This window comes from Furipterus horrens, unplaced genomic scaffold, assembly GCF_987537825.1.
Source record: "Furipterus horrens unplaced genomic scaffold, mFurHor1.1.pri manual_scaffold_7, whole genome shotgun sequence".
NCBI classification, from domain to species: Eukaryota; Metazoa; Chordata; class Mammalia; order Chiroptera; family Furipteridae; genus Furipterus; species Furipterus horrens.
In genome coordinates, this window is record NW_028327177.1 from 75,513,273 (window position 1) to 75,540,266 (window position 26,994).

At 37.5% G+C, this 26,994-nt stretch overlaps 1 protein-coding gene across 3 annotated transcripts in view; it reads left to right on the plus strand.

The window, feature by feature from the left end:
• SHQ1 (SHQ1, H/ACA ribonucleoprotein assembly factor) overlaps positions 1-26,994 on the plus strand; it is a 192,042-nt gene that overhangs the window by 98,629 nt on the left and 66,419 nt on the right. For all 3 annotated transcript variants that reach the window (XM_090283827.1, XM_090283825.1, XM_090283826.1), the window contains exon 10: positions 9,474-9,594. In XM_090283827.1, the coding sequence (XP_090139953.1) occupies positions 9,474-9,594 (121 nt within the window). The remainder of the gene's footprint in view (positions 1-9,473; positions 9,595-26,994) is intronic.

Sequence of the window (26,994 nt, forward strand, 5' to 3'; positions counted from 1 at the left end):
TGATTTTACAAATAAAGACCAAGCATTACTTTTCTCCAGGTATTTTGAATACCCACCTCTTTTTATTTTATTCATTTTTGTCTTTTTGTCTTGTGTTTTTCAAAACTTTAAAAGGGCAGAACTAGATATCCAGAAAACCAAAACCACATAGCAACTATAATGTACCAATACTTACAAAGAAACCTAGTTCTTACTGTGTAGCGTTAGCAATTTATATTATTTTTCCTTTCCTGGCTTTTAGCCAATATAAACATTAACTATTCTAATAATCTGCCAGAGTCGGGAGCCATTTAGGTGCCTCCAACTATTATCTGGTCTGTCACTGACAGACTTTTGCCAAACCTTGTCTACTAATAATTGATTCTAAGTTTAGAACAGCTCAATCTTGTCTCCTTCAAGATAAATACACCGGAGATGCCACATCTGTACAGAATAGGAAAGCACAGTGTATTTCTTAGTTTACCCTCTTTCACCGTAAAGGAAAGCTGGAAAGTGAGTAGCCAGAGAATGTACTAAATACTGTTTACTGCCCATCTGCTTGTTACCATCCTCCATATTTTCTTTATGTTACTAGGTTTCCCTGTTTTTATTAGATAGTCATTTTCCCTGAGGTAAAACATTCATGGCACTTGTCGTTTATATACCAGGATACTAATTTTAAACTACTTCTACTAGTTTTAAACTCTCATTAAGAGATCTTGAACCCAGAATCCTTTCTGCAATGGACAGGGTTGGCTTAAGCAAGGACCCAGCCCATCCTAACTCTCTGTGGATTGAATTTCCTGGAGAAGAACCTCATTGCTGCAGTGAAAATAGTTACTATGGTTACTGTGTAAGGTACCTTCTTTTTCCTGCTTTAGAATGGGTAGTGAACTGGCTGAAAACGGTCACTTCCTTGCAGTGTCTTTGAGTAGAAATAATTCTGTTGAATTTAGGCCTGAGCAGTTTTTTATGCCTTTGTAATGTGTGATGAGCCCAGGACTGGAGGCAGATGCACAGGAGCCAGATACTTTAAGTCCCCAGAGGCTCTAGCCACTGGCTAAGTGACAGCCTGGGGGAGAGCCACTTTTGTCCTTTGCTGATTGCTGTTAGATAAGTTGTTGACAAACATGAAAGAGCAGCCAGTACAAAAGAGACTAAAAAAGAGCTGAATGGTTCTTGAATCTCTAAGTTACGATGGTTAGTCATATTCATATCTGGTGATTTCGTGGGAACAAGAAGTCAAATGTGACCTTGGGGAAACATACACATTATTGGAGGGAGGACAGTTTTAGTGTACTTTTTTTTAGATTGTCAACTGCCAGTAACCTAGTTATCTATTACCGTATTTGTCATACAGTATAATGTGAAATTGTGTAAGACTTATCAATGAAAACACAGCTTTTGAAAAGTGTATAATATCCTTTTCAAAACTTTTCCATACAATTTTGTAATTTTCTAACGCCTGATCTAAATATTGCTTTTCAGTTGTTCAAAAATACATTTTTAAAACAATGTTCAAGTATGACTTAAAACTTTTAGCATTTTTTGTCAGTATTTCAGGGATTGGTTATGTAATCAAGCATGTCTAGCTTTTTGTTAACATGTTTATTGTGGAGAATTTTGCAAGTAGAGGAAAGTACAAATAAGAATAAACACCTGTAATTCCACATGTAAAAACTATTAGGCACATATTGGGCACTCACATATTCGTTCAATGAATGTAGAGAGAAACGCTGTTAATATTACTTAGGTAGTGTCTGTGTGTATGTTAACTTTTTTTCAGGTGTATTTGTCTCTTTTGAAGAAAATAATGGTTCAAAACAGGCAAATACAGTATAATTTCTCTTTTAATAGATTTTCCAGTGGTCCTTAGCAAGGGGCAATCTCACTTTAGCCAGGTCTCTTAAGTGAAGCTATATAATTTCATTAGGTAAAGGTTGCTATGGATTCTCATTAAATATGTGGCCTTAATTTCATACTTTTATTGATTCAAAACAAAACAAAACAAAACTCTGGAATACGATCTTTTATTCCTACTGCAAAGCCTGCATTTAGGCCTTCTTACCTCAGCCTATCCGCTTGCATTAGTCTCCTCCTTGTCACAGTTTGACTCCTACCAGACTCTCCTATTTATTCCCCTGTTTCCCTACTTTAATCATTGCTCCAGTCAAATGATTTTTTTTTAATTTTATTTTTTATTATTATTTCCTGAACCCACTGAATTTTGAGACCCATGTCCACTCCTTTTCTTGCTGTCCTTCAAGCTGGCATACCTACCCCCTTTTCCTCACCCATTGAATTACACTGGGGAACACAATTTTTGTTGCGTTAGATCTGACACTTGTTTTTGACTAACTTTTGGCATCTGAATCCAAAAATGACCCCAGTTTTTCTCTTACCACATCAACATTTTAAGGTACAGGATACCCTCTCTTTGTCCCCAAAATCATACAAAATGTACATACAATGGAAAATAAGGAAACATACTGTTAATTTAGAGTTATTTTAGTCATATAAAGGCTATATATTGTTACTGTAAGTCAAATTGTGTACAACTAGTAAAATTCTGCTACCAAACATACATATTAAGGCATTTTATCTTTTCATACGACAGGCTAGGAAATGCCAAAATGAGATACTTGAAACAGTTTCCTTCAGTTGGCAAAGCTTTAACCAATTGCTTCATGAGACCCAGATTTATGTTCACAGGTGGGAATATAATGTTCTTTCTGTCGACAAGTGACTCATGGAGAATATTCGGATCACCAGGTTTGAGGTCAGATCTTGGAGGGCAATTCGACTGCACCCAGTGCTTCTCACGAGCTCTGTTGTCCCACATACACAGAAAACAGAGATACTTGGTGTATCCACGTTGCTGACCAAGAAGGAAGCAGACCATTTTAAGGTCAACACAGATGATCCAGTTGTGCTTGTGATATTGCAACAGATCAATGGCTCTCTGTATATCTTCATATTCTTCACAAAAACAAAATGAATGGCCAATTGGGACTGCACCAAATAAATTTCCATCGTGGAAGCGGACACACGTCAAGCTCTGCTTTGAGCTATTGATGAACTGTCGCCATTCATTTGCGTTATCGATTGGAATTTCCAATTCCTCCCTTAAACCATGTATATTACAGCAATACACAAAGCCACCGTCACTTTGAAAGTACTGCAGAAATGCACTTTCTCTTGATTGAAAGTAGAATGTCTTCTCACCTTTTTCAAGCAAGTTTTTGTCGTGCAGTCTTGATGGTAGGAGTTCTGAAGCCTTTGTGGATAGTCCCAAATCTTGTGCCAAATTATTCAACCCATGCTGTTCAAATATCCCTTACGAACTGAGTCATCTTCAGTTTCAAAATCTTCATCATTGCTGTCACTTAGTTCTTCACCATACTCATGTTTTTTGAAAGAGGGTAGTTCAATAAAACTGGCACTGGGATTTCAGCCAAATGAGGCACTGGTTGTATAGCTGATGGTAGACTAGAATACTCTGTTTTACATTTATTTTTCTTGTTATATCCTGACGTTTTCACTATACAAAAGTAACAGTTGCTTGAATGATCTCTGTGCTCTCACCAAACCATAGGTTTACCTAATGGCAATTTTCATCACATGTTCCTTCATCCACATCTGTAAACTCTTGATACACTGCTTGCACACCTTGTGAGGGGCCCAAGACTTATCTTGATCACCAAGTTTTACTTTAAAATATGCAAAATAGGATTGCCTGACATATGCATATGATGTTTGTCCTTTGACTGGGAATGGTTAAACTGCCACAGATATAACAAAACGAATCAGGATTGTTTAGGCACTTATGACGAGAAATAGCAGAGGCAGACATGATCTGAAGGAAAGGAAATAAGTGCGTATGTAAATAAAAAAATAAATTCCGCTAACTCCTGTATACAGACAGACAAGAACTCGGAATATGATTCACTATGTAGAGCGGTACACAACCTCTCATCACACTGTCTCATGTGTAACTGAATAGCCTAGTCAAGTATGAACCTGTCGCTGGTCTCCATGGCCATCCCCCACCCATCCCCACGCGAGGGAGGTTTGCTGTCAGCCACTAGTACTTCATTCGATCAGACGCATCCAGCCTAGGGTTGTCGCATTAAGATAAGCTGTACAGAAAAAACTTGATGTGATAGAAGAAAACTTAACTGCAGTTTTGAAATCAGGATTCCTATTTAAGTCTAAAATAGCTGAAAAATCGAACTCAACAGGAATTATGTTAAAAATCGTTCCCCTGTGTTATTTGCTGTTAGTCTCGACTTGAAATTCTTCATTTTTTATTAACATAACAATATTAGTAAACTGTGATTGTGAGAGGCAATATTCTGGGTGTCACACTGTAGAGGCAGTTTTTTTATTTGGGAGGGTTTTTTTTTTTTTTTTTTGGTAAAGAACTAGTGTTGACTTTTAAAACTTTAAATTGGTAGTTACCATAAAAATAACCTTCTTGCCCTGTACCCTACCCCTGAGAAGGGCACGGAGGGAGGTTGGGAGAGAGGGATTGACTTGGTATTTTCTTCTTTATGGCACTTAAAACTCTTAAAAAAAATCTTTGAAATTTACTTTGTTCTCCCTTGATTTTTTTTTTTGTATTTGGGTAACGTGGTTAATTTGGTTTCATCATTTCTGTGGTTCTGTGACTTTAAGTGAAAGACATGTAGGAAAACCAGTTTTACCATAGGCTAATTGATATAAACAAGAATTCAGTTCCTACAAGTTATAGTGAAATGAAGTTGAACAAAAGGAAGTTATTTGAGAACCTGCTGTATTTTCTCCTCCTGTCTCATAATCTGCCTTCAACATCACCTACTTTGTAATTAAAATTGGCTTCCAGTAGGGTGGGGGGGACATCCACATTTATCATTTGATAATAGTTATCCTGACCTTGACTTAATCAAATGTAGTTTTAGGCTTTCTAAGTACAGTCATGCCCCTAATAATGATGTTTCAAGGACAGGCAGAAGTCCCCTAAGATTATAATGGAACTGAAAAATTCCTATCACCTTGTGATATCCTACCGATGGTAATATCATAGCGCAGTGCACTACCCATATTTGTTGTGATTATGGTGTAAACAAACTGTGCTACCAGTCATATAAAGGTATAGCACATACGTTATGTACAGTACACACTACTTGATGATGATAATAAACGACTGTGTTCTAGTTTATGCATTTACTGTACTTTTTGTTATTTTAGAGTGTACTATTTCTACTCATTAAAAAAAAGTTTACTGTAAAACTGCTGTGTTAAACTGGCAGCAGCCTCATACATTTTGTGCTCAATGCTATTCTGGATTACATTGTTTTCTCTTGTGTTTGATCTGATCTCGGGTTTTTTTTTGTACAGTAACATGCTGTACAGGCTTGTAGTCTAGGAGAAATAGGCTATACCATGTAGCCTAGTTATATAGTAGACTATACCATGTAGCCTAGGTATATAATATGCTATACCATCTAGGTTTGTTTAAGTGTACTTTGTGATCTTCACACAACAACAAAATTGCCTAACCATGCATTTCTCAGAATGTGTCCCCATTAAGCAGTGCATGACTATTTCTCTTAACCAATTCAACAATGAAGTTTTTATTGGCTCTTCCAGATGCATATGAGGAAGCCACATAAATAGTTAAAATTTTTGAAAAAGTCATGGCTCTTGCTTTGAACCTGCTTAACTCTTGAATAATAAAAATGTTGTGATATAGACTGAGTGGGCCAACAATGTATGAGTAGAATAGTACAGTGGCTAGCCTCTGGGGCCAGTAAGTTCAGAATTTGGATCCTGGGTCCTCAGCACAATGGTACTGTGAATATCTTACTGTTCTTGAGCCTCAGGTTCTGCACTGTGAAATGAGCAGATGAGGTTATGGGGAGATTCAGTTGAATTTCCTATTCACTTTTACCCTTTGTAGGGATTAGTAAAGAACTCTGATGACTAGGAAGTCAGCCCAGGCTTCCTGAGGATGAAGACATTAGCTAGGCCTTAAAGGCAGGAAAGATTCCACTAGGTCAAGGGGAGAAGAGAAGGCATTCTAAGTTTGGGGAACCAGTTGCGAAAAAGACGCTGGACAAGTCCGCAGAGCCTTGAAAGCATGTGCAAGGAGGGCACTTGTGAAAGCAATGCATAAAAAATGTGTGTCAGTCTTAATATAAAGGATGAGGAAGAAGATTTTATAATCTAGGAATGAGATAATGAGATCATTCATGAGGGAGGATAGGTGGTCAGGGAGTGGTGGAGAAAGGGCAGCTATGAGGCTATGTGATGAAAGAAATTGAATGGGTTTAACTGGGTGATTACTGTCTGGCATTCATTCTTAAAGGTTTTTTTAAATCTTTAAAAAAAAAAACATTTTATTGATTAAGCTGTTACAGTTGTCCAAATTTATTTTCCCTCTGCTCCCTTCCACCCTGTGCCCGCCCCCCTCCGGTGAGCCCCCCCGCTATAGTCCATGCCCATTGGTTGTGCATATAGTTCTTCTCAACATCTTTCTGTCTACTCCATTCCTTCCTACTATGCTTCTTAATTCCTGTACCATCTCCCTCCCTTTCCCCCTTTGCCCCTCCCCACTGACCTCCCCCCAATATGTTCCCCATACCTATAATTCTTTTTCCACTCTCGTTGCCTACTTAGTTTGCCTTTGTTTTGATTCTCTAGCTTCTGTTGTTGGTTGTTGTGTTACAGTTTTCATTTTAACGTTCATAGTTTTGATCCTCCTTCTAAACAAGTCCCTTTAACATCTCATGTAACAGTGGTTTGGATCTAATGAACTCCTTCTATTTTACTTTGTCCTGGAAGCACTTTCTCTGCCCTTCTATTCTGAATGACAGCTTCGCTGGATAGAGTAATCGTGGCTGTAGGTTTTTTCTTTTCATTACTTTGAATATTTCTTGCCAGTCCCTTCTTGCCTGTAAAGTCTCCTTTGAGAAATCAGCTGATAGTCTAATTGGGACCCCTTTGTATATAATTCTTTTCTTATCTTTTGCTGCTTTTAAGATTTTCTTTTTATCTTTAATTTTTGACATTTTGATTATAATGTGTCTTGGTGTGGTTCTCCCTGGGTCCAGTTTATCTAGAACTCTCTGTGCTTCCTGCACCTGTAAGTCTATTTCCTTCTCCAAATTAGGGAAGTTCTGCTTCATTATCTTTTCACATAATTTTTCAATTTCTAGTTCTTCTTCACCCTCTGGCAATCCTATAATCCAAATGTTCTTTTGCTTATAGCTGTCCCAGAGGTTTCTGAGCCTCTCCTCATATTCTTCACTTTTTGTTTCCTCTTTCTGCACTGGTTGACTCTTTGTTCGTTCCCTATGTTCTGATTTGTTGATTTGATTCCTGGTTTTCCTTCCCTTATCACTTGCCTCGTATGTGTTTTCGTTCATTTCAGCAGGACTAGCCTTCGTTGCTTCCCTGTCTTCTTCAATATCTTTTGTTAATTCTGTAAGCTGCCTTATGACTATATCTCTGAACTGAGCCTCAGAAAAATTTTCTATTTGTTCATTGGTTAATTCACGTATTTGCTTTTTGGTCAGATGCGTGATTGGTATTTTAATCATAATTCCTGCCATCCTGACCGTTTATGTTTATCTTTCCTTCTTGGGCGGGGCTGTCACCCCCTCCTGTGCTACTGGGAACAGAGCCCTGTGCACGCGTCACAACCAGGCGACCCTTCTCACCACACTGTGGTGCTTTGTGTGGGGGCGGGGGTCCAAGATGGATTTCTGCCGTTCGCTCTTCACTGAGATACCGGGAGCCTCCTCCTCCATCCCCACACCCTCTGGGCCTCACAGTTCGAGGCATTGGGGGTCTGCCTTCTCTAGCATTGGAGTCACAAGCTGATGGGTTTAGTCTGCAGCCAGAGTTGGTTCCCGGGTGCTTCTCTCCTCCCCTTAAATACGGGTGTCTGTGCTTACTGAGTCCCGCTGCTTGTTGCTGCAGCTGCCACCTTCAGCACAGCTTGATCTCTCCATCCAGGCTTTGCCCCTCCTACCTGTCCGGACATGCACCACTTCTTTATAACTTCATACGTTGGACTTCCATGTAGCTTTATTTTCTGGAACTTCTGGTTATTTCTGGTTTTGCAGTAGTTGTAGTCCTTCTTAGTTGTGGAGGGAGATGGAGCATATCAGTCTAGGCCTCCATCTTGACCGGAAATCTACATTCTTAAAATGTTGAAATTGGAAGTCTGTTGCTGCAAGGTTCTGTTCGAGGTATTGGGGATTCACCACTAAATAAAACAGAAGTCCCTCCTATTTTGAAACTTACTTTCTAATGTTAATTGTGTTAATAGTTAGTGGCACCTTGATGGGTGTGGCTCAGTTGGATGTTGACCAGCAAAGCAAAAGGTTGCCAGTTTCATTCCAGGTTAGGGCAAATGCCTGGCATGTAGGTTTGGTCCCTGGTCAGGGTGCATGTAAGAGGCAGTTGTTGGATGTTCCTCTCCTTCTCTGTCTCCCTCTCTTCCCCTCTCTCTAAGAATAAATGAATAATAAAACCTTTTTTAAAAATTTCATGGCAACAATTTTGGCATTTGACATGTCATATAGCTCATAATCCTTTTATCTAAAAGTCAGGTGAGAAATGTTAATGACAGCACATCTAGTGTCTCCATTAAATCAATATATTGTGTTTTCATGTTTTAGAACCATCAAGATAAGAGTGAAACAGTTAAAGTGAAAATTCTGTATTTTACTGTTCAAAGGAAGTGGTAGTACTATAAACTTAGTAATTTGCCTTATAGTTAATAAATTTTCAGGAAATAAAGTTTGGAACACCTTGGAAACTGTTGTTGTGAAAGGTTTCTTTTGTTGGCTTTGGTTGAGATTAAAATTAGATTCATTTAACAACCAGGAGGAAGTAATTAGAGTGAACAAGACTGTAGTACTTGATGACTTTTTTCCAAGTGGTTTTGTCGCCTTAATTTTGAAGTAGTGCCGTGTTATTTTAGTTTTCAGTCTGGCTTTTCTTCAATTCTCTAATGTTAAAAAAATTTAAGTTAGTACTAGATAATTCCTTGACCAAAAAAAAATGTTGACGTAAGAAATAAGGAGTTTGATAATTAAAATATAATTCTAAATGCTATTTTGAATACTTGAATTAGAAGAACATTGTCTAATTAAAGTTACGATGCATGTAAATACTCATTTAGTTTTATTTGCTTGTTTTTATTTAATGTACCTAGTTGTGTTTCATAGTACTTTTTTTTTTTTTTTTGTAACCACAGTTAATTAGCTTTAACAATAGAGCAGAAGCTCTACTCATAATTCTTAGGGGAACAATAATGAGACTTGGATCTAATAATACTGACAAAATTTTATGCAATAAAGGAATATTAAGGATATTCTTTAAAACAATTAAAAATATGAACTGCTATAAATATATTACCTCTCAGTGTCTGAATTTCTCAGTTTAAAAAATCAGATATATTTTCTTAAGGATGATTTCATTTTTTTTTAAATTTCCTTCAGGTAAAAGTGCAGTTTTAAAGTGTCTACTGGATATTCACAAAATTTTTCAGGAAAGCGACCTAGCCTACATTCTAAATGATCTCTACATCTCAGACTACTGTGTGTGGATTCAGAAAGCCAAGTAAGTTTTGAGTTACTTATGAATTTTAAATGTCCCCATTTCTGGAATATCTACTTACCCAGGAGGAAGAAAATGAAATAACCTTGGGTATGAGTTTAATAAAAGAGAAGCCCCATATAGCTACCAAACACTTTAAGAAGTAACTGGATCAACATAGATAACTTGGTGAATTTGCTGAGAGAGGAGGTACAGATGTAGAAAAGTTCATTTTACTAAAATAAATAAATAAATAAATTTGGTACAGCCTGGAAAATAAATGTTAAAACAGGCAGTTATTAAGTATTCAGTGCCGTACTATTGACTGTACAACATGGTATCTTACAGTGCAGTGTGAGTATGCGTGTGTGTGCATGGCACCTGTGTAAACATCTCAGTACACAAACTTAATCAGTTCTAATCACAGAGCTATGTATTCATTGGCTAACCTCTGGCTTACAGAATCCATTATTCAGAGTATAAAAAAAGACAACCTTCAAAGCTGAATAACATGACTCTTGGTAATATATTTAAGGATCTGAACACTCACAAATGGGCTCCTTGCATTTAGTATATAAAATTTTTAAAAGTGTTTACCATTTCTCTCATTCAAAGAACTAAATAAGGTTTAAAAATGCAGTCAATTTTCATTTTGTGAAGAGGTTCTATAAACCTGATTATTAGCACACATATACAAAGTATCCATTTCAGTATCAAGAACCTACTAATTGAGAACACAAAAAGAATGAGTCTTAGATGCTATATAAAACGATGGCACAATATCATTCATGGCTTAGAAGAAAAATGATCATGCTATTTTTACAATTACTGTGATTGGTCAATTAATACTTTAGTATATAGCTTTAATGCCTATTTCGTAAGTGAGCCATTATATAGAATTTATTTTTTATTTCTGCTCATGGGGAAACAGTTATGTTGCAGAGGGAAATAAAAAGTCTTCAAGCTATACCTGTTGTAAAGAAAATGCTAGGGACTGCTCAAGATAACAGCTAATAATATTCATTAGATGGTATCAGTATTTGTGTTGAAAATTTAGATTTTTCCAGGTGGAAAATTGCATCTCCAACCCCTGAGGTCATGATGGCATGTCATCACTTCATTAAATCCTTCAGTTAATTGAGCTTATCAAGTACTTGGCTGCCATGTCCTATTGTTTTTATAATAAAATAAAAATGAATGTGTTTATTTGTATGGGTTTAGATCTTTCTTTTTTCTTTGAGGGTGAGGATTTTATAAACATGTAATGAACATTGAGATTTGTGCTAGGATCCCATCTCTGTGTGTTGCATTTCTCGTTAACAATACAGAAGATTATATCTCATTAAGAAGAAGGGTGCCCTCAGATTGATATGGGGAATATTAGACTTTCTCTTAAACATTTGTCCCCTTGACTGTAAGTTGTAGGAAATGAAATTCTTAGGTTCTAATAGTTGTTGTTATAATAATTTTTTAAAAGGGATAATGTATTGAGAAGTGAGTTAGGAAAGAGAGTTTAACAGGAACTCTTCAGATTGCCTTGGAAAACATTTTCAGCTTTACCAATTTGAACATAACTTCCCCTCCCTTAAATAGGCTGTGTTGTTTTCACTTTGTTTGTTTTTATGTATTTTCACTCTAGTCTAACTCAGTTGTTTTTTTTTCTCCCCCTTAAAATAAGATATTTGTTCATCTGCCTAATGCTTGCTAAATTTCTTAATTTCATTCTTAATTTTTCAAGCACAACATAATTGAGCTTTCCCATGTCATTGTTGCTGTGCACTTTCTTAACTCTGAATTAATTATACTGTAGTGAATGCCCATGATTTTAATAACTAATTTCTTTCTCACGTTTCATCTTCTAGTTGATTTCTTTCCCATATAGTTTATCAGTTAAAGCTAACAACTTATTTTCATGTTTTAAGATAATATGTATTTTCCTTAGTCCCTGTTTGTTTTTGATTATAATAATATTGTAAAATTTTATTTGAAATACCAGACAAGTGCTAAATTCCGACTAGCACAAAGAAGAGCATTCTCTCTTTACAGTCAGGATTTACTTTGGCAAAAACTTATTAGAATGTGTATAGCAGTCATTCTTATATTGAATTAATGAAGTTATAGCAATAGTTATATAAGTTTTGCTTTAGTACTAATAGGTTATTTTTCCTTGTGTTATTTGTATCTTGCTCAGCATATTTGCAGATCTTAAAACCTGACACTTTTGTATTCTTATTCTGAGTTATACACTTTGCAAATTATTTTTTGAAAAGGAATGCTCCCTGCCATTTATTCACTGTAAGCTTCATTGGAAGTTTTAAGTGGGGTGGCCACTGCAGCAAACAATTTATTTGAGGTCATATAGCTTCTAAGAGATGTATGTCTGTGATAGTCTCAGGTCTTCTGAGTCTGGAATCAGTATGTTCCCAAATATGCCGTCTAGACAACCAGCTGTCTTCACCCACGGTATGTGGGGAAAAGAAGGAAAAAGAAAAGAGAAAAGTCCTCCTTTTAGAAAGATGTTCCTATAGGAAGAGGAATTAAGGATTCTTTTATCTTCCTCCTAGATATTCCCATAGTACTTGGTGTAGATCATTTGGGCACAGCTCACACCTGCCGCATATTGTAAGTGCATATTTCTTTGTGCACCTCTCTTTCCCCCTCTAAAAGTGTAAATTCTGTGTGAATGAGCACCTATACTGGGCCCATCACAATAAATTTTAGTTGAGTTGAACGGTACCTAAGAGAGCCAACTGAGGTAGTATTTCTCATTGTTTAAAAAGAAAAATTATAATACGTTAAAAAGTGTGAATTGGCGCTAACTTACTTTTGAAATTTTAACTTCCATGCAATACAAGATTTTACCCTTTCCCTGATTTTTTTACTGGTGGGCTGCACTTATCAGTAGCAGTGATAGTTCTGACCATCTGAAAGTTTACCAGTTTACGCCCTTTTATATAAACTGGGATGGAAAATCATGAACTGTAAAATATGTTCCAACTCTAATTCATATTGGCCATAAGACTTTAGCAAGTCATTTCATCACTTCATCTATTATAGCCCATATGAGTATGCTAATATTTCTAGTTATTTTGCAGTGCATTTTTAAGGCAGTGGAAATAATTGCGTAAAATATTTTGTGACTTGTTTTATACCCTATAAATTATTTTCTCTTGCAACATAATGTTCATAGTATAGTGTTTTTTTAAAAATAGCTCATTTGTTCCTCTTTGTAAAAGGAGCATGTACCTGCTAAAGAAAATTTTATACTATGTAGCTTTAATGCATGGTGTATTTTGAAATAGCAAGGGATCAAGTAGGGTATTATTGTTTTTACTACATAGAAAAAGTTTTTAAACAAAATTAAAATTTTAAATCCTGACTGTTTCAATACAAGTCTGACTTTGTGAAGGTTTTTAAATCATGTTTTTGTTTTTGTTTTCTCACTCTAGTATAGTTTTTAAGGTAGTAGCTGGGTGGGGAGGTGTCTTTGAAATGCTGAAGCTTTTTAGATTCAACTAATAAGTAGTTTACTCTGATTAATTATCTTAGTACATTTACTTTTTCACTGCTTTTGAGTATAATTTCCCCCCACTAAATGAATTATTACTATGTTACTCTTTGGACAATAATGTGAAAAGTTTGTAGAGGGAAACAGCTTCATCACCAAAGTTTTATCACATCTGGTAAATCCTAGACTGCAGTTTTCTCAATTGTAAACTAAGCCATTTCAGCACTGAAATCTTAACATTTTAGAAAACCTAGGACCTTATTATTGCTTTGTACTGCTTCCAGTGCTTCCTCTGTGTATGTACTTTAGGAGAGGAAAGGATTATGCTCCTGAGAACAGCATAGGTCTCTTCCTTTCGGCTTTCTCTTGTTCCCGGTTTATCTGCCAAAAGCTATGGGGGCGTGGGGGTAACTCAAATTCAGAAGTAAAACTTAAGCATTAAAAATAGAAGTGGAATTATTTATTTTTTCAATCACTAATTATTGAGCCTTGCAATATGCCAGGTTCTAAGTGAGATAGGTGATAAGACTACTGTTGTGAACGAGAGGCACCTTGAAGCTGATCTTCTAGGGAAAGTACAGATATAAGGGGATATGATGCTGCGGTCTGACAGCAGCTACAGTGGGGAGCCACACACCTACTCATGGAGTATAAGAAACAACTTTGGAAGGAAGTGTTGAAGCTGAGGGCTTCAAGATCAGTAAGAGTTGGTCAGATGCTGGTGGGCAATCGGAGGTGAAGAGTATTTCAGACAATAGGAACAGAAGAATATGCCCTTTTAAAGAGTACGAACACTTAGGATGAATGACTCATAGTATAGGAATGGGAGGAAAGAAATGAGGCCAGAGGTTGCATGTAGAGCCTTGGCACATAAGAAGATATTTGAGCTTCGTCTTCGGAGAGCGTGAAATAACTAAGAATTTAAGCTGCAGAGTGTCTCTATGAGTGACATAATGAGATATAGATTCTGGGAAGATCCATTAGGTCACATTGAAGGGAATGAATTGGAGTGGCGTAGAGATGAGACTCAAGACTGAAAGGCCAGTTAGGAGACCTGGCGATCTAGGCATAAAGCAGTTGTAACCTGAGGTAGGGTAATTAGAGTAGGGAAGGAGACTAGTGGTCAAATTTGAGAAGCAGATGAGATAGAACTTAGTAATTGATTAGATATGGGGAATGGGGAGAGGAGGAAGGTGGAGTCACAGGTGAGATCCAGATTTTGACTTGGCTAGTTAACTGGGCTGTTGGAAGTGCATTTACTAAAATTAAATAATATTGGAGAGAGTTAGATTGGAAGAGAAGTGAGAGGGAGGGAGGATGTGAGTTCAGTTTTAGAAATGTCTATTTGAGGTCTCTAACTAATATCCATAAAGAAATAGGAACATTTGGGTCACAGCTGGAAAAGATGTATAGAAAAGAGTTTGAACAAGAAGGCATGTGAATTAATACCAAAATATAAAAAATGGTATCTGGTTGCATAGTACTGTTATACAACTGAATATAATAGTAAGTGGCAGTATGGATACATTCCAGGCTCAGGAAATAACTTCATGCCGAGGAATAGGCAAGTGAAACATGGAAGAACATGGCGAACAGGTTTCCTGGTTAACTGTGACTGTGGTGTGTTAGAAGAATGAGAGTGAGGCTTTTTTGCATTTGGGTCACAGTTTTATCTCTCCTTGTAGTGGCTCTTTATTATTAAATAAGAGAGTCTACAGTTAGCCGGGGTCATAATGTTTTAGTAACAGAGCCAGATATGAAATCTTTATTTCTTCATTCTGTGTGCTGGATACTATATGTATTCTTGACTTAGAAATCAGTTTGTTACATAAGAGAGCTCAGACTTTTATAGTAAAAATGGGAACTTTATTAGGAAGCTACAGATCATCATCTTGGTCTAGATGCTGGGAGTACAGCTGGGCCCCATAAACTCAAGTCATGAAGTATGGCAGCTCCTTACTGGTGACATGTGGTCTCTTATGTTGCTTCTTTCTGCAAGATACTGTCACTGTTGTTTCTTGAGGCACATGGAAAATGGTATTCCACAACCCTCAGTTTATGTATCTCTAGTTTCAGGAGAGTTGGGCGTGACTCCTCTGTTTGTAATACCAAGGGAGGGAGAAGGTGGTTGGCGCAGCACGGGTCAGTGTCTTTTCTTGGCCCAGTTGCATCGGTCATAGTGAGCTTCAGGTTGGGGATTCCTTCAACGTGATATACACATGGTCGCAGGGCTCACTCTGTCACTAGTGAGTGGCATTTCTCAGAGAAGGGTGAATGTGGGACATGCACATACTTTAAGAGGTATAATTCCATGACACCTTTCTGAGCCATAGCTGAGGGAGAGTATTGATACCACCCATTGCCCATGTCACTGGTATTCATGATAAAAATATAGTACTGAAGGTGATTTCTGGAATCTGTTAAATTCGGCATGCCAAGTGATAATCCGACACTCTAGGTGGTTTTACTTTTATACGTGAAGTTACTTCTCTGACGAATGGGTAAAGTGTTGTGTTACATTAGCTGCTAATGATAAGTGTATAGAAATTTCAAGAAAAAAGTTGTGCATAATTTCAAGCATGTTAAATCTCCTTTGAATTGAAATCTTGGTAAGGTGCTTTTTCTGACATGCCAGGTTACTCTTTAGTTTTACCGTTTATTTTAAGCTTAATCCACAAATTCATTCTGGATGGGAGGTTTTTTTAAAAATCTTCTTTAAAAAGAAAAAACGGTTAGTACTTGCCAGTATTCACTCACTCAATCCCTTCGGTAGCTTCATGTAGACAAGGTTTACCTCATGGCTCTGCATTAGACTTCTCCTACAAGACATGTGCAAAGAAGTCTTAGGGTTATGAATGTTCCTATAGATTTCAGATGAAAATAACCCTTTGGGAAGATAAGAATGCTTCCTGTAAACTATTCATATTGATTAAACTAGGAAAAGAGTTATATATCTGAATATTAAAGTTTTGTGGACTTTTTCTTGGTTGGCCTTTTGCTTGGGTTTTTTCTTCTTTTTATTTTTTCGGTAATTTCTATCTTTTCTTAAAGTAAACATGGTATTTTAGAATAGTTTTAGATTTAGAAAAAAATGTGAAGATGGTACAGAGAGTTCCCCGATACCCCACACTCAGTCTCCCCTATTACTAACAGCTTAGGTTTCTGTGGTACATTTGTCACAATTCATGAACCATTATTGATACATTATTAATTGAAGTCCATAAGTTATTTAGGTTTTCCTAATTTTTACCTAATATTCTTTTCCTAATCTAGGATACCATGTTTTGCTTTGTTTTTACTAAAAACTGGAACTCAAATATCCAGTTTCTTGCACATTTTGATTATCTAAGAGCTGAAATGCTACTGGAATATTTTGAAATTTTATTGGGATATTAAGATCCCTGAGAGGCTTAATACATACATCCTAATCATTGGGAATCCAGACTTTGGAAGAAATAGGTTTGGCATATTTGAGAATTTTTAGAAATTTGGAATTGTAATTTATTATTTTTACTTCTGCATGTACTTTGGGCATCATGGTTTATAAAAATAAAATGGTCAAGGCTTTATACTTTCATATTAATTTTTTGAGTTGGAAGAGGTTAGAGGAGAAAGTGTAAATAGGAATTTTTGTGTAAAAAAAAAAAAAACAAATAATTAAGAGGTAAATTGACAGGCAGCTCTCAGACTTCTAAGTGCCTGCATGTATCAGTATATGGAGGCTGGCATGTGTCAGGCCCATGTTAGAACTGTGGCTGCGTGGTTTTGTGCCTATATTTACTTGTTTTGGTCCCAGATATGTGGCTTCAGACTTCTCACATCCTTGGTTTTGACTTGCTGGAACCATAGCTTTTTACCATGTATAATTAGCTACTTTGTGAGCAAATTGGAGTTTTCCTTTACTTCCTCCTCCTTATATGTTTTTGCACTTCTAAGGTCTTTGGAGGATTCTCTGTAGAAGACCTACTGGATCAAGTGAGTTCTGGTGTGGATTGATTTAGTCAGGTTTTGTAAACCAGTATTCTCTACTTTGCATAAGAATTTCCCATCTCATTCAGAGAAGAGGCTTATAATGATTAATGTGGTGCATGTGCGGTTATCATACTTAGGAAGTGTAAGAACGGAGCTGCTCAGAATGCCATTAAGACGCGGCGAGCAGGAAAAAAGTTTATTCGGGGAATCAGCATGCGGAGAGGGAACTGTGCCGCGGGTGGCTCCGACTCCAAACTCCTAGGGGAGGAGGAAATGGCTTTGTATGGGGAAGATAAAAGGAACTATTGAGTTTAGTGGCTGTATGGTTATCTCGCACCTACAAGTATGACTGGCTGATCAAAGCCAAACGGGGTTCAGTTTGACGCATCCTGCCATCTTCCAGGCTGCTACAGGCGGGAACTCCTAGCCCAAAATATAGTTATCTCCCAGGCAGCTGCAGGCGTGTGGGGGACGGCATGGGAACTGAGGCTGTCAGAAACTTCTCTGTTTAAGGAGACCTTTGTCCAGAACTCCCTTTGAATAGAATAGCAAGAAAGCTTTTTTAAAAAAACTGATAGCTTTGAGTACAGTTTTCTTTTTCTTCTGCCTATTATGATTAAAACACAATCCTTCTTATAACATTTATCTCAGCTGAAACCAGAAAGGAGTTGTTGCCTTAATGTAAGGGGTGTAAAGTCCTCTAAATAAATAGAGGACTGATTAGATTCATAGCAGGTTGTGAAGGTGATGAGACTGATTTTGACCATTTGAGTTGTCCCATTTCCTTCTTTGTCCCATTTCCTTCTCTGACTACTCTCCTGCATAAATAGGAGCTTGAAAATAATAACTAGAGCCATAGAGCATATTGTTGTACCTTGAGTGAAGAAGGATGATGTTGGGAAAGGGCCTTCTTCAGGTATATTTCCAGACTTTAAGTGACATAAGGTATTTATTTTAGATAACTATTATTATTCTTTTACTGTTCTCAATTTTAACAGCTTTCCAAAGACATAGTTTTTATCTAAAATATATGAATATTAACACAGTATTGATAAATTTGACAGATTAAATTTTAAATAGTCGGATATTTGAAATTCCTGACCTATTTTTAGATATTTTCACTTAGTGTAGCCTTTCAGAAGCCTTAAACAAAAGAAAGTGTGAGCTGTTATATTTTGTGTTGTCTTCCTCATGCTTTTGTTAAAATGATAAATTATTACTTTCAAAAATCATATTGTGTTTTCTATTTCTATTTTATGTTTGTCTTACCTGCTCTCCCTAGAGCATTTTTAAATATTATAAAATTGTGATTCTGATTTAAATATTTATTCTCAAGTCTTTTATGGCGGTGGCCTCAAAAGTGAGGAACACCTAAAACATGAAGTTTTGGAGTGCAGGAAAACTATTAACAGACCTATCTGTGTACTTTTTAATTTTTTAATTTTTACTTTTTAATTGTTATTCTATTGTAGTTGTCCCATTTTTCTCCCATTGCTCTCCTGTCCCGCCCACAGCCCCTTCTTCCACAGTCAATCCCCAGCCCATTGTCAATATCCATGGGTCATTTATACATGTTCCTTGACTACACCATTCCCCTTCTTTCCCCACTTCTCCTCCTCACCCTTCCATTATGGTCACTGTCAGTCTGTCCCTGGTTTCCATGCATGTGGTTCTATTTTGCTTATTTGTTTGTTTTGTTCATTAGGTTCCAGTATTAGGTGAGGTCATATGGTATATGTCTTTCACCGACTGGCTTATTCACTTAGAATAATACTCTCCAGTTCCATCCATGGTGTCCCGAAAGGTAGGAGTTCCTTCTTTCTCTCTGCTGTGTAGTAGTCCTTTGTGTACAGGTTCTACCACAGTTTTTTTTTTTTTTTTTTTTAAGATTTTATTTACTTTTAGAGAGAGGGGAAGGGAGGGAGAGAAACATCAGTGTGTGGTTGCCTCTCACACGCCTCCAACTGGGGACCCAGCCCAGAACCCAGGCATGTGCCCAGACTGGGAATCGAACCAGCGACCCTTTGGTTCTCAGGTCGGCACTCAATCCACTGAGCCACACCAGCCAGGCCTCTACCATGGTTTTGAGATTCGCTCATCCACTGATAGGAATATAGGCTATTACCAGCACCTGGCTATTGTAAATAGCGCTGCTGTGAACATAGGGATGAATAGTTTCTTTAGAATCGGTATTACAGGGTTCTTTGGGTATAATCTGAGCAGTGGAATCGCTAGATCAAAAGGCAGTTCCATTTTTAGTTTTTTGAGGAAATTCTGTACTGTTGTCCACAGTGGCTGCACCACTCTGCATTCTCAAAAACATTGCACTAGGGTTCCTTTTTCTCCACAACTTTGCCAGCACTTGTTGTTTGTTGGTTTGTTAATGAACGCCATTCTTACAGATACGAGGTGGTAAGTCATTGTGGTTTTTATTTGCATCTCTCTGATGACTAGTGAGGTTGAGCATTCTTTTTTTTTTTTTAAGTATATTTTATTGATTATATTGTTACAATAGTTCCAGTTTTTCCCCTTTCCTACCCTCCACCCAGCACACGCCCTACCCCAGCAATTCTCCCCCAAATCCATTTCCATGCTTTGTACATACAAGCTCTCCCGCTTCACCCTTTCATATATTCTTCTTCTTTTTTTAATAAATAAATGATTAATTATTTTAATAATAAAAAATAACAATCCCTCCCTCTCAGATATTAAGACCCTTTATAATTTTATAAAGGACAATGGGCGAAGGTCTCAAGCTCCTCTAGCTACTTCAAGCTGGACATGGTCGTCGATCTACCTACCCTTGGGTCCAGAAATCGCTAATAAGAGTGGGGGTGTGAAGGGGAGGGTGGCCTTCCCACATGGGGAAGGATTGTGCAGACTCCAGGTCAGTTGGCTGTCCCCAGACAACGGAATGCTTGGTTTAACAGGCTGGCATCCTTGTTGTATTCTGGGGGCAACAGATTTGGCAAAAGGGTTAAAAGACATCATTCATTCCATAACTACTAGATGACAAAAGTCAGGGATTAATTTTTCAGTGTTCCACATTAGGGGGAAAAAAGGGGCTTCTTTGGAGGAAGGTGTGCAAGGCACATCTCACCTGTCCAAAACCCTTTTGCCCATTATACTTAGTTTGGGCTGAGGGAAATATTTTCGGTTTCCCCCTTCTTAGACCTCTGGGCCATTTCTGTCCAAGCCATTAGGATAGAAAAGAGAAACCAATTTTAAAGAGAAGCCCACAGACCACCCCATTCTTCACCAATCCAGTCACTTAGTTCAGCCAAACCATTGAGTCTCAGGAGGCAGAGCTACAGACAGGATTAAGTGAGGCCTATATGTACAGACAATCATTCAGGTAATGAGATCGTAGGCTTATGCCTTTTGAAAACAGAAAACACATGTTAATTTATGTAACATAACCCACAAACAAATCTCTAAATCTGTAAGACTGTCTTATTGGAAAGACATCCAGTTGCAAGGCATTTGACATTCTTCTTGCCTATAAATTAAATATCTTTGATGATACCCCATAGTTTAACTTTCACGTGAAAACATATCTTAAATGAAAAGAAACTTTAAAGACGATTAGCTGCACTACTTTATAATCTACCACTGATCATTGTGATTTTCCTTGAATAATGATTTTTCTCCCTAAGATTACCCTCCTTGTCATTAAAGGGACTGCATTAAGTCCATTTTTAATTTATCCTGTTCATTTGCATAAACACAACAAGAGCAGCAAATGATAACTTATGATCTTTAGTTCTGCTTTGCTGGAACTTACCCAAGGAACATTTAGGGTGACCTTCATTCTGCCCTTCAGGGCACAGAAGCTGAGCCACATACCTGGCATTCAGCCTTGCCTGTATACACCTGTCTTTTCCAAGTCCTTCTGGTTTTCCATTGTGCCTTAAGGTCTCTTATGGCCATCTTTCAGGAAAACAACCTTCATTCTTTCCCTGGAATGATTGCTGTGGACTGCACAACCAACCACGGTACCAGGCCTTTATCTCGTGGGCTTTTATTACCTTCGAAAGTCATTCCCAGTTACTCAGGGCTTTTTGGTAACAACCAGAGCCCACGCATGTCTCCTTTAGGCATGCCATTCCAGTCAAAGACTTGGTCAACAAAATCTCTATTAACAACTGGTCTTATTAGTTTTATGCAAAGAAACTTATGTCATTACTTACTTGTTTAGAATGCCAAAATCTGGAGGGATCAGATAGGGAGAAAAATATACAACGTGAAGGAAAATCTTTGTCGTCGTAATATTCACTGAACTGGCATTTCCATTCTTCATATTTTTATTTTTCACCCACTAAAAACTTTTTGTTTGTTTTTCCATTACAGCTGTCCCACTTTTTTACTCCTCTCGCTTCCCTGCACCCTGTCCATCCCTTCCCCCACATTCAGTCCCCATTCAGTTGCCCATGTCCGTGTGTCATTTATACATGTTCTTTGACTAGACCCTTCCACTTCTTACCCCCTTCTCTCCCTCCTGCCTCCCCGCTTGTTACTGTTAGTCTACTTCTTGTTTACATACCTCTGGTTCAATTTTGCTCATTTGTTTGTGTTGTTCATTAGTTTCCTGTAATAGGTGACAGCATTGGGTATTTTTCTTTCGTTGCCTGGCTTATTTCACTAAGCATAATTCTCTCTACTTCCATCCATGTTGTAGTAAATGGTAGAAGTTCCTTCTTTCTTTCTGCTACATAGCACTCCATTGTGTAAACGTACCACAGTTTTTTGATCCACTCATCTACAGATGGGCACTTAGGGTGTTTCCAGCACTTGGCAATTTTAAATAGTGCTGCTATGAATATTGGGGTGCAGAGGTTCTTTTGAATTGATGTTTCAGGATTTTTCGGATATAATCCTAGCAATGGAATTGCTGGTTCAAAAGGCAGTTCCATTTTTAGTTTTTTGAGGAAATTCCAAACTGTTTTCCATAGTGGATGCATCAGTCTGCATTCCCACCAGCAGTGCACCAGGGTTCCCATTTCTCCGCATCCTCTCCAGCACAAGTTGTTTGTTGATTTGTTGATTATGGCCATTCTGACTGGTGTGAGGTGGTATCTCATCATGGTTTTTATTTGTATCTCTCTGATGGCTAGTGATGTTGAGCATTTTTTCATATGTCTATGGACCCTCTGTATGTCCTCTTTGAAGAAGTGTTTGTTCAGGTCCTTTGCCCATTTTTTAATTCAGTTGTCTGTCTTCTTGGTGTTGAGTTGTATGAGTTCTTTATATATTGTGGAGATCAATCCCTTGTTTGAGATATCATTGGCAAATATATTTTCCCATATGGTTGGTTTCCTTTGCATCTTGCTGATGTTTTCTTTAGCTGAGCAGAAACTTTTTAGTTTGATGTAGTCCCATTTGTTTATTCTTTCCTTTATTTCCCTTGCCTTAGGAGATATATCAGTGAAAACGTTGCTACATGGGATATCTGAAATTTTCCTGCCTGTGTTTTCCTCTAGGACTTTTATGGTATCAGGGCTTACATTTAAGTCTTTGATACATTTTGAGTTTATTCTGGTGTATTGTGTAAGTTGGTGGTCTAGTTTCATTTTTTTGCATGTCCCTGTCCTATTTTCCGAACACCATTTGTTGAAGAGGCTCTTTTCACTCCATTTGATGTTCCTTCCCACCTTTGTCAAATATTAGTTGACCATATAGATCTGGGTTTATTTCTGGGCTCTCTATTCTATTCCATTGATTTATATGTCTGTTCTTAAGCCAGTACCAGACTGTTTTGATTACCGTGGCCTTGTAGTATAGTTTGATATCAGGTATTGTGATTCCTCCTACTGTGTTCTTCTTCCTCAAAATTGCTGTTGATATTTGGGCTCTTTTTTTGTTCCATATAAATTTTTGAAGTATTTGTTCTAGGTCTGTGAAAAATGTCATTGGTATTTTAATAGAGATTGCATTGATTCTATAAATTGCTTTAGGTAGTATGGACATTTTAATGATGTTGCTTCTTCCCATCCATGAGCATGGTATATTCTTCCATTTATTTGTATCTTCCTTAATTTCTTTCTTCAGTGTTCTGTAGTTTTCTGAGTATGGGTCTTTTACCTCCTTGGTTAAGTTTATTCCTAGGTACTTTACTTATCTTGTTGCTATGGTAAATGGGATTTTTCTTTCACTTTCTATATCTGAGATATTATTGTTGGTGTACAGAAATGCCTTCGATTTCTGAATATTGACTTTGTACCCTGCTATTTTGCCAAATTCACTTATTAGTTCGAGTATTTTTCTTGTGGAGTCTCTAGGGTTTTCTATATACACTATCATGTCATCTGCAAATAATGACAGTTTTACTTCCTCTTTTCCAATTTAGATGCCTTTTATTTCTCTTTCTTGTCTGATTGCTGTTGCTAGAACTTCCAAGACTATGTTGAATAGGAGTGGAGAGAGTTGACATCATGTTCTTGTTCCTGACCTCCAGGGGAATGCTCTCAGTTTTTGCCCATTGAGTATGATGTTGGCTTCAGGTTTCTCATGCATGGCCTTTATTATGTTGAGGTATGTTCCCTCTATTCCCATTTTGCTGAGAGTTTTCATCATAAATGGGTGTTGTACTTTATCAAATGCTTTTTCTGCATCTGTTGATATGATCATGTGATTTTTGTCTTTCATTCTGTTTAGGTGATGTATTATATCTATTGATTTGCAAATATTAAACCATTCTTGCATCCCTGGGATGAATCCCACTTGATCGTGGTGTATGATCTTTCTAATGTGTTTTTGGATCCCGTTTACCAATATTTTGTTGAGGATTTTAGCATCTATGTTCATCAGCGATATTGGCCTGTAGTTTTCTTTCTTTGTTGTGTCTTGACCTGGTTTTGAAATTAGGGTAATACTGGCTTCATAGAACGAGTTTGGGAGTCTTCCCTCTTCTTGGATCTTTTGGAATCGTCTTGAAGAGGATAGGAGTTATTTCTTTCCTAAATGTTTTGTAGAATTCACCTGTGAAGCCATCCGGTCTAGGGCTTTTGTGTGCCGGGAGTTTTTTGAATACTGCCTCAGTTTCACTAGTTGTTATTGGTCTATTCAGGCTTTCTGCTTCTTCTTGATTCAGTTTTAGAAGGTTATATGTTTCCAGGAATTTGTCCATTTCCTCTAGGTTGTCAAATTTCTTGCCATACAGTTGTTTGTAATAATTTCTTACAATTCTCTGTATTTCTGTTGTATCAGTTGTGCTTTCTCCTCTTTTGTTTCTGATTTTATTTATTTGGGTCCTCTCTCTTTTTTTCTTGATGAGCCTGGTTAAAGGCTTGTCAACTTTGTTTATCTTTTCAAAGAACCAGCTCCTACTTTTGTTGATCTTTTGAATTGTTATTTTAGTTTCTATGTCATTTAGTTGTGCTCTGATCTTGATGATTTCCTTTCTTCTACTTGATGTGGACTTTGCTTGTTGTTCTTCCTCTAGTTCTTGTAGCTGTAGGGTTAAATTTTTTATTAGAGATTCTTCTAGCTTTTTTTGGTAGGCCTGTATTACTATGAACTCTCCTCTCAGGACTGCTTTCGCTGTATCCCATAGGTTTTCGGTTGTTGTGTGTTTATTATCATTAGTTTCCAGAAACTTTTTGATTTCTTCCTTGATGTTATTGTTAACCCATTCATTATTTAATATCATGTTATTCATTCTCCATGAGTTTGAATGTTTTTGAGTTTTTTCTTGAGGTTGATTTCCAATTTTAAGCCATTGTGAGCTGAGAAGATGCTTGATATAACGTCAATATTTTTGAATTTGTTGAGGCTTGTTTTGTGTCCTACTATGTGATCTATCTTTGAAAATGTTCATTGTGCACTTGAAAAGAATGTATATTTTGCTTCTTTGGGGTGAAAAGTTCTATATATATTGACTAAGTCCATTTCATCTTGAGTGTTGTTCAGTGCCTCAATATCTTAGGTGTTTCTTTGCTTCGAAGATCTGTCCATTGTTGACAATGGGGTGTTAAAGTCCCCTAGTATGAGTGTGTTGCTGTCTATATCTTTCTTGGAGTCTTTCAAAATTTTCTTTACATATTTGGGTGCTCCTAAGTTGGGTGCATATATATTTATAAGGGTTATATCTTCTTGATGGATTTTTCCCTTAAGTATTATGAAATGTCCTTCTTTGTGTCTTTTTATGGCCTTTGCTGTGAAATCTGTTTTGTTTGATATAAGTATTGCTACCCCAGCTTTTTTTTCATGTCCATTTGCTTGAAATACTTTTTTCCATTCCTTCACTTTCAGTCTGTGTATATCTTTTGTTCTAAGGTGGGTCTCTTATAGACAGCATATACGTGGGTCATTCTTTCTAAGCCATTCAGCTACTCTGTGTATTTTGATTGCAGCATTTAATCCATTTACATTTAAGGTTATTACTGAAAAGTACTTATTCATTGTCATTTCCCCCCTTTGTACTCGTGTTCCTCTCTGTCTCTCTGTTTCTTCATCTTTTTAAAGCAGACCCTTTAGCAACTCCTGCAATGCTGGTTTGGTGGAGATGTATTCTTTTAGCCTTCTTTTGTCTTGGAAACTACTTATTTCACCTTCCATTTTGAATGAGAGTCTTGCTGGGTACAGTATTCATGGTTGTAGACCTTTGTTTTTCATTGCTTGGAATATTTTTTGCCATTTCCTTCTGACTTGTAGTGTTTCTGCTGTGAAATCTGATGATTGCCTCATTGGAGGTCCCTTGTATGTTATTAGCTGTTTCTCTCTTGCTGCTTTTACGATTCTCTCTTTGTCTTTGAATGTTGCCATTTTAATTATGATGTGTCTTGAAGTGGGCCTATCTGGGTTCATCTTCATTGGGACCCTCCATGCTTCCTGGACTTGCGTGACTCTTTCTCTCCTCATATTAGGGAAGTTTTCTGTCATTAGTTTTTCAAAGAGGTTTTCGATTTCTTGCTCTTCTTCTCCTTCTGGAATTCCTATGATACGGATATTATTACGTTTCATGTTGTCCTGCAGCTGTCTTAGAACCTCTTCAGTCTTGTTCAGTCTTTTTTCATTTTGTTGAACTGCCTGGGAATTTTTGTCTACATTGTCCTCCAGCTCGCTGATCCGGTATCTGCTTCCTCTAGCCTTCTTTTAATTCCTTCTGCTGTGTTCTTCAATTCAGAGATTGTATTCTTCATTTCCTCCTGGCTCTTATTGATAGCTTCTATGTCCTTTTTCATGCTGGTGTAATTCTCAGTAAGTTCTTTGTAATTTCCGCTGAATTCATTGAGCTTCTCCATAATCCATGTTTTGAATTCCATATCTGATAGTTTGCTCCCCTCTATTTCATTTAGCACTCTTTCTGGGGATTCTACCTTTCCTTTCGATGGGGAGTTTTTTTTTTGTCTCCCAATTTTGTGACTCCTGTTGTTTGTTGGTTTTTCTTAGAATGATCTGTACTTCTTGGATCTGCCTCTAGTGGCGTCAGATCCTGTACCAGTCTGGCCCTAGGAAGCGTTTTGGAAACTTCCAGGGATCTACCGCCTTTGTCTGACTTCTTTAGTTGTTACTCTATTCAATCTGTGATTAGCCGTCAGGCTTAAGGACCGTGGGTGTGGCAGCTTAATTCCTGTACCCGGGGCTTTTGCTTCCGCTCAGGCTGACGCCACTTGGAGGCAATGGTCTGCCTGCAGTATTCGGGATGAGTCAGCCCTGGGACCTGGTCGGCTGCTTCCCTAGTTCTCCCCTCAAAGCCACTGCGCCAAACTCTCCCCAAGTGTCTCCAGTTCTCTCTGCCTTCCCTCTGCTTAAGCCCAGGGTAAGTGGGGGCGAAAATATTTTTGTATGTTAGCCACTTACGAGCTCTTTTTCTCCAGCTGTTTCTCTCTGGCTAGCAAGAAACCCTGTGGCTTTTCGCTTTTCACAGCTGGATTCTATTTTACTTCCCACTGTTGCTGTAGACTGGGAAACCCAGCTGGGGGTTTAGACCCTGCCCTTCTCGG